Below are 14,490 nucleotides of genomic sequence, written 5' to 3'. Positions count from 1 at the left end.
GCGTCGATCGATATCTTCGTTGTTAGGACTCAGGAGGATCGAGAAGCTCCTACGAGAAGGGAGACGAACCCTTGGGTGAGTAGCACTATGAAAGAGTCACAAGTTATTGTATTGGTCGGGTTGTCATGACCGAGCGGGCGGCCTACGAATTGAGATGATGAAAGTGTCTGTCATGATCCCCGCGACAGGTACCGACTATACTAATTTGCAATTTAGGCTCGATACGCACAGGCGTATCTAACATTAGAAGTGCGCCAACGAGGCACGGGCGCTTAACGGTCATGGTTAATTAATAATTTCCCGTGCTGGAGGAGTTTAGAAGAAGGTCAAGAAAGGAAATATAGCTGAGGACGGTGCGTCACAGGCTGTCACAGGGCCTCAGTCAGTGTCATGGGGCTCAGATACTGACACGAACCCCAAAGAAAGGCCAACAAGCGCTGGCTGCAACGGCAAGGAACTCCGTAAGTACCTACAGTATTGAACTGCGGAGGGTTCTTGGGACGAGTTCCATGACTACCAGAGTACCTATGGAATTGGAAAGTAATGTCTGACAAGCTCACGTCAACCCAGGCGCTAACGCAGGATACCAAGGCCATCGTAGAATCGATACCGTGTTTCACAGGTCGTGCCTGACCCCCTCACCATCCCTTGTTTCATCACAGTTAAGTACTGGATACTCTTATAGATTCGCAGGGGGAGTACCCCGTTGCTGTTAGACATGGTTAACCACCAGGGGTGGGACGTTGCTAGTCAACTCCGAACGGGTAAAGCAGTCCGGAGCCAAAACCTTCCAACTCAACCGTTGGTACTGCCGCATGCGTGACTTTCAGGCTCCGCTTAAAATTGCTTGGGATTCACCAAACCCGACACTTCGTGGTCCTTTTTCGCAACGGCCATTGTACCAGTCACTCTACGTCTTGGACTCGAGGTCTGCACAATACAAAGGCAACATCCCTTGGCGAACTCCGCCATGTTTGCTTTGGAAGTCCTGGCTGCCCCTTCGCACCTTCTGTCTGCTCGTCGGAATCTACCTTTACGACACTACGGGGTATTCCTCTTCAACAAAAAAATCGTTTCATCCGCAGTTCTGGGCATACTAGACTGGATTCTCTCACTTGAAAACCCTGTAACAACTTAATCTCCAGGGGAAAGATGGCTGTGTGGTGGAATGCGATTCAGACCACTACGTACGTGACCCGCTGTGACACGAAATTCCCAACGCTCAACAGCATATTAGCTCACCATTTCTCTAGTCGCCCGGGGTTTGCAGTTCTGATCTTGCGTAATGCTGTTGTCTCTGATCTTGGGATGGAGATTTTGGGTACAACGACGTCCGAGCATACTACCAGCGACTGTGATGGCGCAGTAAGGCAACGTAATTTGGTCGGTGGGCGCCCTTCAATCTGAGTGACTTGCGAGACAACCCTTGCATATGGAGGAAGTTCCCCCCAGCGCCCGCTTTCCTCCTAACGTACCCAAAGCGTCACCCCCGCCCTTTCAATGAGGCTAGGTTTCATGTCCATGTGTACCGGATGCTCCTTGGACCCTGAATGCGATGAAAAAGCCTCACCTTACGTGCTACAGAAACGTTTTAAAAGGCCTCAAGTGCCAGGTTGGACTTTCAGCAAACCTACACCTTTCATTTGACCCTTGTTTCAGAACTCCCTCTCACTTTCACCCTCGTTGCTTCACTCACCACGTTTTCCCTCGTTCTCTGCATCCGCGATGTCCACGCGTTTAGTCGCATATCTACAGCTTGCTATTTCGCTCTACCAGTCTGTGGCTAGGGGGCAGGCGGTACTTAATCCATCCGATACGATGGTAATCAGCAATGCGAACGTCAGCCCTGACGGTGTTCCTCGATCGTATGTATTCCCTCTGAGACTACGATACCGCGATGATAATATATATGGATCTAATTCTCCTTTAACTCACAGGGCTGTAGTCGTCAATGGCGTCCACCCAGGACCGGTTCTCGTTGGACAGAAGGTACTAATTCTCCCCTTCTCCTTCGAGACTGGTTACTTCTGTTTTCCAGGATGATAACTTCGCGATCAATGTCGTCAATGAACTCACGGACCCTACGATGCTTCGTAGCACCAGCGTGGTATGTTTCATCTTCCTCTACCACTTGGACGAAGGTGGCGGGACTTACGCATGGGACCGTCCCAATAGCATTGGCATGGCCTCTTTCAGAGGGGAACCAACTGGGCTGATGGCGCAGAAGGCGTCAATCAGTGCCCCATCGCTCCTGAGCGGTCGTTCCTCTATCGCTTCAGCCCTGCTGGACATGCGGGGACTTTCTGGTACCACTCTCATTTCGGTACGTCCCTCACCCACTCAAGGTGATATCCCCGTCCAATTGATGCGCTGGATCACAGGCACGCAGTACTGCGATGGCTTGCGTGGTCCTATGGTCGTTTATGATCCAGAAGACCCTTATAAGGACGAGTACGATGGTACGTTGGTCCAACGCTTCCTGCGCAAAAGTGACTAACGCCTACAATCTTCAGTGGACGATGGTTGGTTTTACAACAAGGTCTATAGAACGAGTGTAGTCTGACGCTTCTACCCCCAGTGAACACCATCATCACTCTTGCCGACTGGTATCACACACCCGCCCCTTCTATTCGAGGAGCTTTCCGTCCTGACGCGACTTTGATCAATGGTCTTGGTCGCACTCCTGGAGGGCCACCTGTAGACCTGGCGGTTGTCAATGTTCAAGAGGGACAGAAATACCGATTCCGTATTGTCTCTCTCGCTTGCGATGTTAACTTCCAATTCTCGATTGACGGACACAAATTAACCGTTATCGAAGCCGACGGACAGCTCACTGATCCTCTCGAGGTCGATAGGATCCAAATCTTCACTGGTAAGGACTTAAACTTCCATGCTCTTTTTGTCTGTCTGCTGACATTGCTTTAGGACAGCGATACTCTGTTATCCTTCACGCCAATCAAGCTCCCAACAACTACCGAATCAGAGCGATTCCTAATGCCGGAGTCGCCGGGCTTACTGGGACGGTAGACGGGGGAGTCAACTCGGCCATTCTCCGATATGCTGGTGCTCCAGTCGCCGAGCCCACGACTGAGGCACCCAGCAACATGATTGATTTGTCCGAATCGCAGCTCCATGCCTATGCTGGTGGTGATCCGGCTGCACCAGGTCGTCCAGAGGCTGGCGGTGCAGATGTCACCATCCCTCTCAGGTTCACCTTCTCGGGAGGGAGATTTTTCGTCAACGGAACTTCTTATACCAGTCCCTCGGTGCCTACCCTCCTTCAGATCATGAACGGCGCAAATCCTGGGGAGCTTCTTCCCGAAAACTCGGTTTACTATCTACCAAGGAATCAAGTCGTCGAAGTCGAGATTCCCAGCACTGGAATCAGTGGAAGTGGTCCTGTAAGAACTAATTTTCGATGCTCATTCTTTTCGGACAACTAACCGCCTTCAAGCACCCCTTCCATCTTCATGGCGTGAGTTCCTCCGTGCTCTTTCAGGAGAAACCTCGGCGCTAACGTACACCCAGCATGCATTCAGTGTCGTTCGCAGCGCCGGTAACAGCTCCTACAACTATGTTAATCCCGTAAAGCGGGATGTCGTCAGCATGGGCGGCGATTCAGATTTGGTCACGATTCGTTTCGTCACCGACAATCCTGGGCCTTGGTTCTTCCACTGGTAAGCGGTGTTTCGTCACTGAGGTATGGAGTCTGGCATCTAACCGCACTCAACATGTAGCCACATTGAACCTCACCTCGTCGGGTCAGTCGCAGCCCTTTATCGCACAAAGCGTCCGATACTCACTCCCTTTTTCCGTTCTAGCGGCCTCGCTATCGTCTTTGCTGAGGCAATGGAAGACACTGCGGCAGCCCACCCTGACATTCCTAGTGAGTCCACATCGAGCCTTTCACGGTCGGAAGAACCTTATTGACTTGACGATTCTCTAAGCTGAGTGGCGTGACCTTTGCGACATCCACCATGACCTCGACCCGTCTTTGACGTCGGTTAGCATTGTCAGGCGAGCAGAACCGACCGGTCTCTCCGCTAAATTCCGTGGATTGTAGACCTCATCCCTTCACTTCGAGGGGGATTTTTTTCCGTTCTATACTTTCGCAATCAGTTCCTTTGCTGACCAGGTTCCCGAATCCACGATTACTCTATTTATTACTATCATATTCAATGTTATATTAATGACTACAACGATCTCTTCTCCCTTCATTGAGAACAACGGGTGCCAGCATTGATCTGTACCACGAGCGACATTGACTCGGCATAGCTCTACGAGTGTCCAAGAACGGAACGATGGAGTGTTATTTGATTAGACTAGATCCCAGCCCAGGGTTTGGAAGGGTAATTGGGAATCCCGGACTGTCTCGTACTTTACGCGGCGTCTATGACCACGCTCTACTTCTTCTACAAGACCTTTAGGCGCTTAGTCGAGCGCCTGAGGTTGCCTCGGACCCGTACGGCGTGAAAGATATTGGGGCTCCGCTCAAAAAGTTTACATTCCCACGCATGCCTCAAAGCAGCGGCCATCATTCTCCCAGAACCGTTGCTTGCATTTGCATTCGACCTGGGCTTTCTTTCGGCGAAATATTTTGGTCCACTGAGTACTCGATGACTGGACTACGCGAACACTTGGAATCACCGCCATTCCTGCCTCCCAAGGCCAGCAGCTCGTCCACAATTTACGACACGATCCATCTACCATATCTGGGTACTTCAGAGTTTGTTTCACCTGCACACACGTCCGGTCGTGCGGTACGGGGAGTTCTCACCTCCCGACATACATTCTCCAACCAACGCTCAGTCTAGTTACGCGTCTGCCCACTAATATCGTACGACTAGGACGGAGATGGCGGTTGTGATGGAATTCGACCCTCCGACGCTGTTGGCGCTTCTGCGGAAGCCCTTGTGGCACGATATTCCCAACGATCAACGGCATACTGGCTACAGACATCCCGGCTGTGGGCACCAGCGTGCACTGGTTATCCATCTTTCCGCATTCCTGACGACGCCCACTTGATCTTGGACTCCGCTTCTGTGGACAAGAAAGTAGCCGGGTGATGCTGGTGACTGTGATGGCGGCCCATAAAACGTAACCTGTCGATAGGCGCTCAAGAGACTGAGTGACCTGCGCTGGCTTGTCTGGGACAACCTTTTCATAAGGAGGAAGCTCCTCTCAGCGCTCGTTTGCTCTGTAACGTACTGGTGGTTATACCGCCGACCTTTTGAATTGCGGGTGTAGGCTTCATGACCATGCGTATCCCGGCACTTGGGCTGTGAAGTGGGAGCGTAAACATCTGCTTTACGTTCTCAGGAAAAGGCTTAAAAGGCCTTGAATGCAACCTCGTACTCTCAACAACTCGACAGCTCTCATTTTACATTGTTTCCTCAACTTTATCTCGCTAAATTCGCAATGACGAGCCGTTTGCTCGGGTATCTTCAGCTTGCCATCGTGCTCTACAACTCGGTGGCTAGAGGGCAAATGATACTCAGTCCCTCGGACACGATGGTGATCAGCAATGCGAACGTCAGCCCTGATGGCGTTACTCGATCGTATGTCTTTCTTTGAGTCTAACTCACCTCAAGAATACGAATCTGAACTCCACCTCCAGGGCCGTCGTAGTCAATGGCGTCCACCCAGGACCGGTCCTTATTGGGGAGAAGGCATAGGCTTTTTACTTTTCCTTCGTGGCGAAGACTGATATTTTCCAGGACGATGTATTCGCGATCAACGTCGTCAACGAGCTGACGGACCCCACAATGCTTCGGAGCACCAGCGTGGTACGTCCCGCACTCAATTTCACAGTACGAATGGGATCAGGTCGTACTTACGCATCAATCTTTTCCCAACAGCACTGGCACGGGCTCTTCCAGAGGGGAACCAACTGGGCTGATGGTGCAGAAGGCGTCAACCAGTGCCCCATTTCCCCTGAGCGGTCGTTCCTCTATCGCTTCAGTCCTGCTGGACACGCGGGGACTTTTTGGTACCATTCTCACTTCGGTACGTGCCTCACCCATTTATCATGTATCCCCGTCCCATTGATGGGCTGGAACGCAGGTACGCAGTACTGTGATGGCTTGCGTGGTCCTATGGTCGTTTATGATCCAGACGACCCTTATAAGAACGAGTACGATGGTACGTTGACCTAGCTCTTTCTTCACAGTAATTTACTTACACATTACACTATTCAGTCGACGATGGTTGGTTTTAGTATAAGCCTTATCCGGTAGACGCAGAACTGATCCTTTCCTACCCCTAGTCAACACGATCATCACTCTCGCCGACTGGTATCACACTCCCGCGCCTTCCATTCGTGGGCCTTTCTTCCCCGATTCAACTTTGATCAACGGTATCGGTCGTACTCCTGGAGGGCCGAAGGTAGACCTGGCAGTCGTCAATGTTGAGGCAGGGAAAAAATATCGGTTCCGTATTGTCTCTCTCGCTTGCGACGTCAACTTCCAGTTCTCCATCGACAAGCATAAATTGACAATTATTGAAGCTGACGGGCAGCTGACCGATCCACTCGAGGTCGATAGGATCCAAATTTTCACTGGTGAGATGTCTCGCATTATTTTCCTTGACTTGTGCCGACATCATTTTCAGGTCAAAGGTACTCTGTCATTCTGAACGCCAACCAAACTCCCGACGTCTACCGAATCAGAGCAATTCCTAATGCTGGGGTCCACGGACTTACTGATACCACAGCCGGTGGGGTCAACTCGGCCATCCTTCGATACGCAAATGCGGAAGCTACTGAACTCCCCCAGGAGGATGAACTGCCCAGCAACTTGGTTGATCTCCAAGAATGGATGCTCCACGCCTACGCAGGAGGGGATCCGGCTGCGCCAGGTCGCCCCGAGGCTGGTGGTGCCGACGTCAGAATCCCGCTTAGGTTCACCTTTTCGGGAGGAAGATTCTTCGTCAACGGCACTGCGTATTCGAGTCCCTCAGTACCAACGCTCCTTCAGATCATGAGTGGCGCTAACCCCGGCGAGCTTCTCCCAGAAAACTCAATTTATTACCTGCCAAGGAATCAAGTCATTGAGGTAGAGATCCCTAGTGCTGGAATCAGTGCAAGTGGCCCCGTAAGACCTATCGTTCAACTCATCTCAGAGTCTGAAACTAACTCCCTACCAGCACCCCTTCCATCTTCATGGCGTGAGTATCCCTTCGTTCCCTCAGGAGAAACACCGACACTAATGTGTATTCAGCATGCATTCAGCGTTATTCGCAGCGCGGGTAACACTTCATATAACTACGTGAATCCTGTAAAGCGAGACGTCGTCAACATTGGCGGCGACTCGGATCTGGTTACGATTCGCTTTGTTACCGATAATCCCGGACCCTGGTTCTTCCACTGGTATGTGGTTCTCTATCACCACAACATGAGGCGGCTGGTATATCTGATACACGCGTCCCGTAGCCACATCGAACCCCACCTAGTCGGGTGAGTCGGAGTTTCTTTCGCTGCAGGACTCATGATATTCATTTATCATCGCTTGTAGCGGTCTCGCCATAGTCTTCGCTGAAGCAATGAAGGACACTATGTCCGCAAACCCTGATGTCCCTGGTGAGTCTACATTGGGAATCTCCCCACCAAATGAATTCCGCTGACTTGAGGATTGACCAAGATGAGTGGAAGGATCTCTGTGACATATATGACAAGCTTGAACCGTCTTTAACCTCGCTTAGCATTATCCGGCGTGCGGAGCCAACCGACCTCTCTGCCAAATTCCGTGGGCTGTATTGAACACCGGCCCGTGCCTTCACTTCAGGGGAGGCCTTTCTTCTCCGAATCCGTCTCCATTCCGCTGCCCTTCCATCCAGCCTGCTTCAAGACTTAGGCTTCGCGGACCTAGTCCACGATCTATCTCCAATTACCCTGACTATTGCTATCGTATCTAATACTACAGCTATGCTATTGATATCCCTCCGCCCGCACCAGCCCCAAGCGAACCTGTGCTCAGCCCAGATCATGAGCTGGACCGCCTCAGTTTCAAAGACCCTTCCCCCAGGTCGTGTAACTCAACGTCACTCTTCGACTCGTCGGTCCCTGTGGGTATGCCAACGAACCTCAAGTCCTCCGCTTGTCGTTGGCGAAAAGTTAAAGTTGCGCCAGCGGAAGCAGAGTCGCGGGGCGGGCTTCGATTCGGTCCAAGTTCGGGGTTGGGAAGGGTGGTCGGAATTCCCCAACTTTCAGGCCAGTTTAAGGCAGATATTCTTTCCAACTCCCAGTTCGACGAGTTCTCGAGGGCGATCTGGGCCTCGTAGCATCGGTTTGAGATGAGCAGGAAAACAATCCCTAAACATGGATGAGTTGAAGTAGAGGGAAATTTAGGGATATTGACGAACCAATACTAGGGACCAATGTTCCGTGAAAGATCGCCCCAGCGGGGTTTCCTGCGTAGAACGTGGCGCACAAGATAATTTGCTGAACGGTGAAGATCATGGCACTCTCGACTACGACGCGAATAATGGTCAGGGAATTAACCTTACTGCCCATGTCATGGAGGCCAGCCTCCTTGGATATGCGGTATTGTGCGTATATCTTCCAGGTGATGAGAGATGTGGTAAGGGTGGTCTGTGCGATGTTAACAGGGTAGACCATACGTAAGTTGTTCAGGACGACGTTCTCGGGGACCAGGCTGGGGTTTAGAAACGCGGCAAGGTTGACGCTGTTAGAAACTCGAGGCGGGGTGAGATAGAGCTTGACAAGGTCTGAAGACGGGGAAGGGTGCGCTCACTGATACTGGTCAGAAGTAGGGCGGAAGGGATAGCAATGACGATGAAGTTCTTGTCCCAGATGAGATAGCAGCGGTAAACCTAGGTGTCTTTCAGCGAAGCGATCACAGGATGGAACGAGGGAGACATACAGCTAGCCCATCACCCAACCACACTACAAAGCCGAGAAAAAAGGTCACAATCCAGTTGTCCCATTGCCCCCAGTCGTGAAGGTATGTTTTTGGGAATTGGCCCGTGGTGAAGGTGTAGGTAATGAGTGCATGCGAGTAACGTCGGATAGTGAATACTGCGGGGCATAGTCAGTAAAGGAAAACCTGGTCGCAGAAGGGACGACTCACTGACAAAGAGTGTTATTGAAATAAACATCGATATGCTCGAATAGAAGAATATCTGCCTTTCCGAGTAAATATACCCAGCGAGGGCGTCAAAAGACGGGCCAACTGACTGTAGCAGGTCGCGTGCTTGGGGTTCTTTGTTTTCGTTTAATGCGTACAGAAACGACGAACAGGACTGTGTAGGCTCCTGTGATGCGTTAGATTGGATCCCCTTCCATCGAGGAGAATGACAGACCGTAGAGACACATCTACGCGGAGAGGCAGTTCAGGAAAGCGATAATCCTCCTCCAAAGCGATACTTACTCCAATAAAGCAACCCACCAGCGCGAGCGTCAGCTCCTTAATCTGCTGTGGACTGGGTAGGAGCTCGACATCCTGATCTACCGTCGAATTTGACATTCCGGAGCCGAGCGCGGACAGAGGGGTGTTCAGGTGCCTGGAATGTCCGGATGCGCGAGAGGAGGGAGCGCGCTAGCAGCTGGAGGAGAGTTTCCGAGAACGAGAGAGTCAGAAGTGGGGGATGGATAAGGTGCGTGTTGACAACGAGTCGTAGTTTTGTAAACCTGGCGATTGAATAGGGCTCGGATGCCCACGTCCCAGTGAGTGCTATTCCGGCATGGGACCCTGGGTCACGTAATAATTAGGACCCACTAGTGTGGAGACCCTTAAGCGCCCTGTGAAGACTTGTGAAGAGCCCCTCAGGCCTGGCAAGCTCGTTTTCGCCGCGTCCTTGACGTGCTACTGGGGTAACGTGCGATTCTTCCACCTAAAGAAAGGCAGTTTCTTGACCTTCCCTTCTGCGATGCCGCGACTTTGTCCAGAATACATCCGATATTCAAGCTAAAGCGGCACATGCTTCCAACAGCTGGAATGGATGTACCTGATGCCTGATTCCAATGTCGTATCCATTCAATATCTACTCGATTCGGACTGAATTCGATCCGTCCCCAAATTACCGCCACCTCGTCTAAAGTGTCGTAAAGTCATGTTCGCCGTCATTGGAGCTTACGAACGGCATTTAAATCCCTCTTTATATTCGGGTATCCAGACGCCTATGTCGGAGCAGTCTCAATGCTCGGTGTGTAGGCATGTACGTACACTCAATTCACTCATGTCCCTGGAAACCTTATCTTTCAAGCGTTGGATGTTCACATTGAATACGACAAGAGTTGAATTTCATTCAAAGGGTCAAACACCGGAACCTAATGTTCTCAGCTTCAATTCACCGTGATCACCATTGTCGCTGATCCCAATGTCACTCTCGCTTCTCTCGCCATCTTCCCCATCGTAGATTGCTATGACTTGGACATTCGATTTTCTTTGTCGCGGAGTGGAGGATGTCGCTGTTCCGATTGGATCGAACTGGATGTCTGTTTGGGTCGATCTGTGTGTGGCGACGCTCCATTCTCGAGACCAGGAAGTTCCCTCCCCGTCCCAGGTAGATGGGCGCTGAGAGGCGCGTTGGGCCTCATAGGAGCGGACAGATATTAGGAGGAAAATGATACCTGTCATACAAGAGTCAGTCCGCGAGATAGGCGTAAGGCGACCTAGATGCTCACCTATCGTCGGTGCTGTAGTGCCATGGAATATCATCTCGGCCATATGCCCACTATAGAGCAATATCATCATCACGATCTGCTGAACAGTGAAGAGCATAGCGCTCTCAATCACAATTCGCATCACGGTGAGCAAGTGCACGCCGCTGGATGTTGTAGCGAGGTTGTTCAAGCCCGCCTTGCGAGAAAGACGATGCTGGAGGTAGATTCGGACGGCAATTAAGGAGGTCGTGACGATGTTCTGGGAGATATTGATGGGGTAGACCAACTTAAGCAAGGTCATAGCCAAATCCGAATCGACGGACGTCATGTCGAGGAACCAAGAGAAGGTAATGCTGTTGATTACTGAAGGAAAATGAGTGGAAAGCGGGTAGGATAAGAACGGATGGCGTACTAATGCTAACCAGTAGCAGAGCGGAAGGAAAGAGAATGACGAGCAGGCTGTCGTTCCAGATTAGGTAGCAACGGTAGATCTACACCGGCGTGGTCAGGGGTAACGGGGCTTTCTTGAACAAGGGAACGTACCGCCAGAGCATCTGCCATCCAAACCAGGAGGTTGAGCATGAAGACACAGCCGGAATTGTCCCATAACGTATAGTCGAAGAGATACATCAATGGGATTTCGTTCGTCGTGTACGCGAAGGTGGTGAAAGCATGGGCATAACGACGAATGGCGAAAGCTGTCAAGTCGTTAGACCGAGCGGAAAGAAAGAAACTTCGAGACAGCTGACCAGTGTTTACGGTGATAATTATGAACATTAAGATACTAGAGTAGAAGAATACCTGTACCTTCGTGTTAGCCCAGTTTCATAGTGAGGAAGCGATTACCAACCGATGCAGGGCGTGTCTCTGATGATTTTTTCTTAAGTTTAATCTGAACCGACCTGGCGAAAAGGACCACGTATATTCCTAGGATTTGAGGAGACGACGTCACTTAAGCTTCACCATGGAGAATGTGGATTTACGCACCATATAACCAGACCTGGCAAGCAAACCAGAATTCAGCTTCCACGCACGTGTATCCAAAGTCGCTACTCACCCCAAGAAAGACACCCAGCAGCGAGAATAGCATTAGCTGTCGATCTTTCTCTGCCTGAACTGCTGGATCCGTCTCGTGTTCGAGCCGTGACATCTTCTCCAACAGCCACTAATCGCTGAACTTCAACCTCGTGCGCGGTGTGTTCAAACGAATGGCTGTCCTAGAAGCATAGACGGATGCGTCGGCGCAGGCGGACAGTTAGAGAGGATAACGGGTGGAGTGAATAGGAGGGAAAGAGCGGAACGACGTCTGAGCCCCAGGGATCGTCATTGAGCGGAGCGTGAACCATGAAAAAATTGAACAAGGGTATTGAATTGCAGCTCGGCTGAGGGTGCTGAGTGTGCTTAGGGGTTCACGTAAATCGCCTCTTCTCACGATGTTCCCAGCATAGGGAGCAATGCCAGGTTTGTGCAGTTTCCATTCCCCAGAATCAAACCCAGAGACGAAGGTAAACGCTCGGTGTGTCTCGCGCGAGGATCTCAGTGCCCAGCCATGACTCTGGACCCAGTGGCCAGTCAAACCGTCAACGCCTGGTGCCTGGTACTCGGCAGCACTTTCCCCCTACACCACCAATATGGGGTGACGTCTGATAGAGATCCCCGAAACGATCTCGGGAGGTCCGCTCCCGAATGTCTCCCGACGTCGCCTTGAGCTAGCGTGATGTAAAATCATCGATTTTTTTGAGCTCGCCAGACAGTTGATGTCAGGGGATATCAATCCTGAGCTCCCACAGAGAACGGGAGTGAGCTTGGAAGGGCATCCAGGGCGACCTTCTGGGTACGTTGAGTGCGATGTCAAAGTAAGGCCTTCAAGAGATTTCACGGGGGTTTGGCTGAGGTCTCTGAGGTCACCGCCAGTTGCCTCACGAACATCTGAAATAGAGAGATCCAATCTTGATTGCTGCTTGCCCAGACAGGTTTCAGAGACTGTGTTCAGCTCAAATTGCTCGTATTGGCTTCAGAGTTTGGTAATTACACGAAGAGTAGTAGGCAACGGTGGTGTGCATTAGGTTACTGATCAAGACTGAATAGAAACAAGCACGGAATTATATTACTGGTTGCGCAGAATTAAATGATGTATGGTAAAGTGTAACGAGAGCGACGTGTCGAGATGTGGATTACTTGAGGATAATTAGTTGGCGGCGTCATCGTTTGCGAGAGGGTCGAATGTAGCTGTGCTGATTCCTGTGCGATCGATGTCACCCCATCGAGCGAAGTCCAGCTCCAGGACCCCGGCGAAGTAGCTTAACAGATATGGTGAGTCGTGCCGAACTCTGTACGGGATGTGGACCATACCTTGAAAGCCGCTGCTCAGTTTCTTTAACCTCGCGAACCTCCTGGAGCTTCATATCGACGCCTTTCCAGAAGTCCTTGACCAGTTCGGGTTCCTCCTTGGGTTTCTCAATGGAATCGACGTAGAGTCCGCGCTGAGCGGAGAATGAGTCTTTGGCCCTGAATTCGTGCGTAGGAAAGAGCGGCGAGACTCACCAAGTATGCGAAACGAGCAAGCATAGCCAGTGTGGCTGCGGGTCGCCGCACAACCAAGCTATCACCTCCCGACAGAATGTTGTCGGTGAGTTGGACAATATCCGTCTTCCCAGTTTTGTCGTTGGTCGCGCGATCTTCGGGTGCTATGATTTCCAGCGAGGCTTTGAGCTAGAAAGAGACGACATGAGCTAAACAGGAGACGTAAAATGAGGATGGGGGCATGCGCACAGTCGACTTGATCGCATTCCTCCGATTGGTGAGGGCCTTCTGGATCTTTTTGACAATAATGTCATACTTGCTTTTGTCTTCTTTGATCGCAGTGGTGAGGCCCCAGGACGGGTGCGCCTCAAGATGCTCCTGAAAAGACTTGTTAGGAACATAAAGGTGCGACTGTGATGACGATTTTACCAAGATCATTCCGAGGGGCCCCCTCTGCTTCAGATACCTTGAACACGTTGGCGAAATAAGGGTAAGGAATGCAGAGCGGTCAATGCGGTGCTATGGAAGGAACGGGCGGTGAGTAGGGCTAGCCGTGAAGTAAACGATAGCACAAACCACTAGCTTGCTTGGTATTTCGTACATTGCATCGGCTGGGTTGATGGTGTGGAGATGTTCTGACATTGACTGGAGGTTAGCATAGAGAGCAATCCGTTGGGCTGGACTCGACAGCTGCAGCCGTGACGTGTGAGACTGGGTGACCATGAATAAAGAAGAGAGATATTTATTATTCATACCTTTGCGAATTGAACGACAGCTTTTTCGCCCTCAGAGCCGGGCCTGAGGCGAACATTGCGAGCAGCCTGAGTTGCAAATGTCGTGTAGTCCTCGTATGGACGTTTTCGTGAAGTGGTTGCAGTCCCACTACCGCCCACTTGGGGCATCACATGCTCGCTGTCGCTGTCAGGGCTAGAGCTGCGACTGGTGGATGTACCAATGCGTGAGCTGGCGCTTGGGGACGTGACGGGTGAAGGAGCAGGGCGCTCCGGAGTGGGTTGGTAAAGTAGGTCGTTTAGGGACAGAGGCATAAAGTAACGGAAAGGGGACAGAAAGAATGGGAAGGGGCGTCGTAAACAAGTGAGATGAAAGGAGAAAACGAGAGCAAGTGAGAGAGAGAACGAAGCGAAGGACAAGGCGAGATGATGAGTTGCAACGCCGTCACGTGCGGCAAGCTCTTCTTGCTTCAGGTGTCTGCTGAGTTCCGGATCCCAAGTCCGGGCAGACGAAAACATGGCCCCTGTAAGGACCTCCAAATCTCCTCCTGACGGTGTGTTCCTCTTTCATAAAAAGCAAAGGGCTCGTCACCAAACTTTTTGCGATCTATCAGG

General features: G+C 51.3%; 5 protein-coding genes across 5 annotated transcripts; 2 read left to right on the top strand and 3 right to left on the bottom strand.

Moving 5' to 3' along the window:
• Positions 1 to 1,725: 1,725 nt before the first annotated feature.
• Positions 1,726 to 4,063, top strand: CC1G_09611 (laccase 7; the record flags this gene model as incomplete). The annotated part of the gene is made up of 13 exons (XM_001829670.2): positions 1,726 to 1,865; positions 1,938 to 1,989; positions 2,039 to 2,107; positions 2,176 to 2,323; positions 2,382 to 2,459; positions 2,514 to 2,522; positions 2,579 to 2,872; positions 2,926 to 3,401; positions 3,455 to 3,475; positions 3,529 to 3,677; positions 3,738 to 3,761; positions 3,822 to 3,886; positions 3,948 to 4,063. 13 exons carry the CDS (start codon positions 1,726 to 1,728, stop codon positions 4,061 to 4,063), a joined length of 1,641 nt encoding a protein of 546 aa, XP_001829722.2.
• A 1,355-nt stretch (positions 4,064 to 5,418) lies between these two features.
• CC1G_09609 (laccase 7) lies at positions 5,419 to 7,756 on the top strand (the record flags this gene model as incomplete). The annotated part of the gene is made up of 13 exons (XM_001829668.2): positions 5,419 to 5,558; positions 5,618 to 5,651; positions 5,718 to 5,786; positions 5,859 to 6,006; positions 6,064 to 6,141; positions 6,198 to 6,206; positions 6,266 to 6,559; positions 6,610 to 7,091; positions 7,144 to 7,164; positions 7,218 to 7,366; positions 7,430 to 7,453; positions 7,512 to 7,576; positions 7,638 to 7,756. 13 exons carry the CDS (start codon positions 5,419 to 5,421, stop codon positions 7,754 to 7,756), a joined length of 1,632 nt encoding a protein of 543 aa, XP_001829720.2.
• Positions 7,757 to 7,979: 223 nt separating this feature from the next.
• Positions 7,980 to 9,482, bottom strand: CC1G_09608 (hypothetical protein; the record flags this gene model as incomplete). Its single annotated transcript, XM_001829667.2, has 8 exons — positions 7,980 to 8,308; positions 8,359 to 8,724; positions 8,751 to 8,829; positions 8,880 to 9,034; positions 9,087 to 9,192; positions 9,242 to 9,270; positions 9,319 to 9,331; positions 9,387 to 9,482. The coding sequence occupies 8 exons, from the start codon at positions 9,480 to 9,482 to the stop codon at positions 7,980 to 7,982; spliced, it is 1,173 nt and encodes a 390-aa protein (XP_001829719.2).
• A 789-nt stretch (positions 9,483 to 10,271) lies between these two features.
• CC1G_09607 (hypothetical protein) lies at positions 10,272 to 11,856 on the bottom strand (the record flags this gene model as incomplete). Its single annotated transcript, XM_001829666.2, has 8 exons — positions 11,679 to 11,856; positions 11,609 to 11,621; positions 11,472 to 11,548; positions 11,371 to 11,422; positions 11,165 to 11,319; positions 11,034 to 11,112; positions 10,643 to 10,984; positions 10,272 to 10,588 (listed from the first exon to the last, which is right to left on the bottom strand). The coding sequence occupies exons 1-8, from the start codon at positions 11,769 to 11,771 to the stop codon at positions 10,272 to 10,274; spliced, it is 1,128 nt and encodes a 375-aa protein (XP_001829718.2). The 5' UTR covers positions 11,772 to 11,856.
• A 953-nt stretch (positions 11,857 to 12,809) lies between these two features.
• CC1G_09606 (hypothetical protein) lies at positions 12,810 to 14,190 on the bottom strand (the record flags this gene model as incomplete). The annotated part of the gene is made up of 7 exons (XM_001829665.2): positions 12,810 to 12,921; positions 12,974 to 13,104; positions 13,166 to 13,333; positions 13,394 to 13,522; positions 13,574 to 13,663; positions 13,721 to 13,834; positions 13,900 to 14,190. The coding sequence occupies 7 exons, from the start codon at positions 14,188 to 14,190 to the stop codon at positions 12,810 to 12,812; spliced, it is 1,035 nt and encodes a 344-aa protein (XP_001829717.2).
• Between the last annotated feature and the right edge of the window lie 300 nt (positions 14,191 to 14,490).

This window comes from Coprinopsis cinerea (assembly GCF_000182895.1).
Source record: "Coprinopsis cinerea okayama7#130 chromosome 3 map unlocalized cont3.3, whole genome shotgun sequence".
Classification (NCBI taxonomy): domain Eukaryota; kingdom Fungi; phylum Basidiomycota; class Agaricomycetes; order Agaricales; family Psathyrellaceae; genus Coprinopsis; species Coprinopsis cinerea.
Note: the sequence above shows the minus strand (reverse complement) of the source record. Positions and strands in the feature narration are given on the sequence as shown.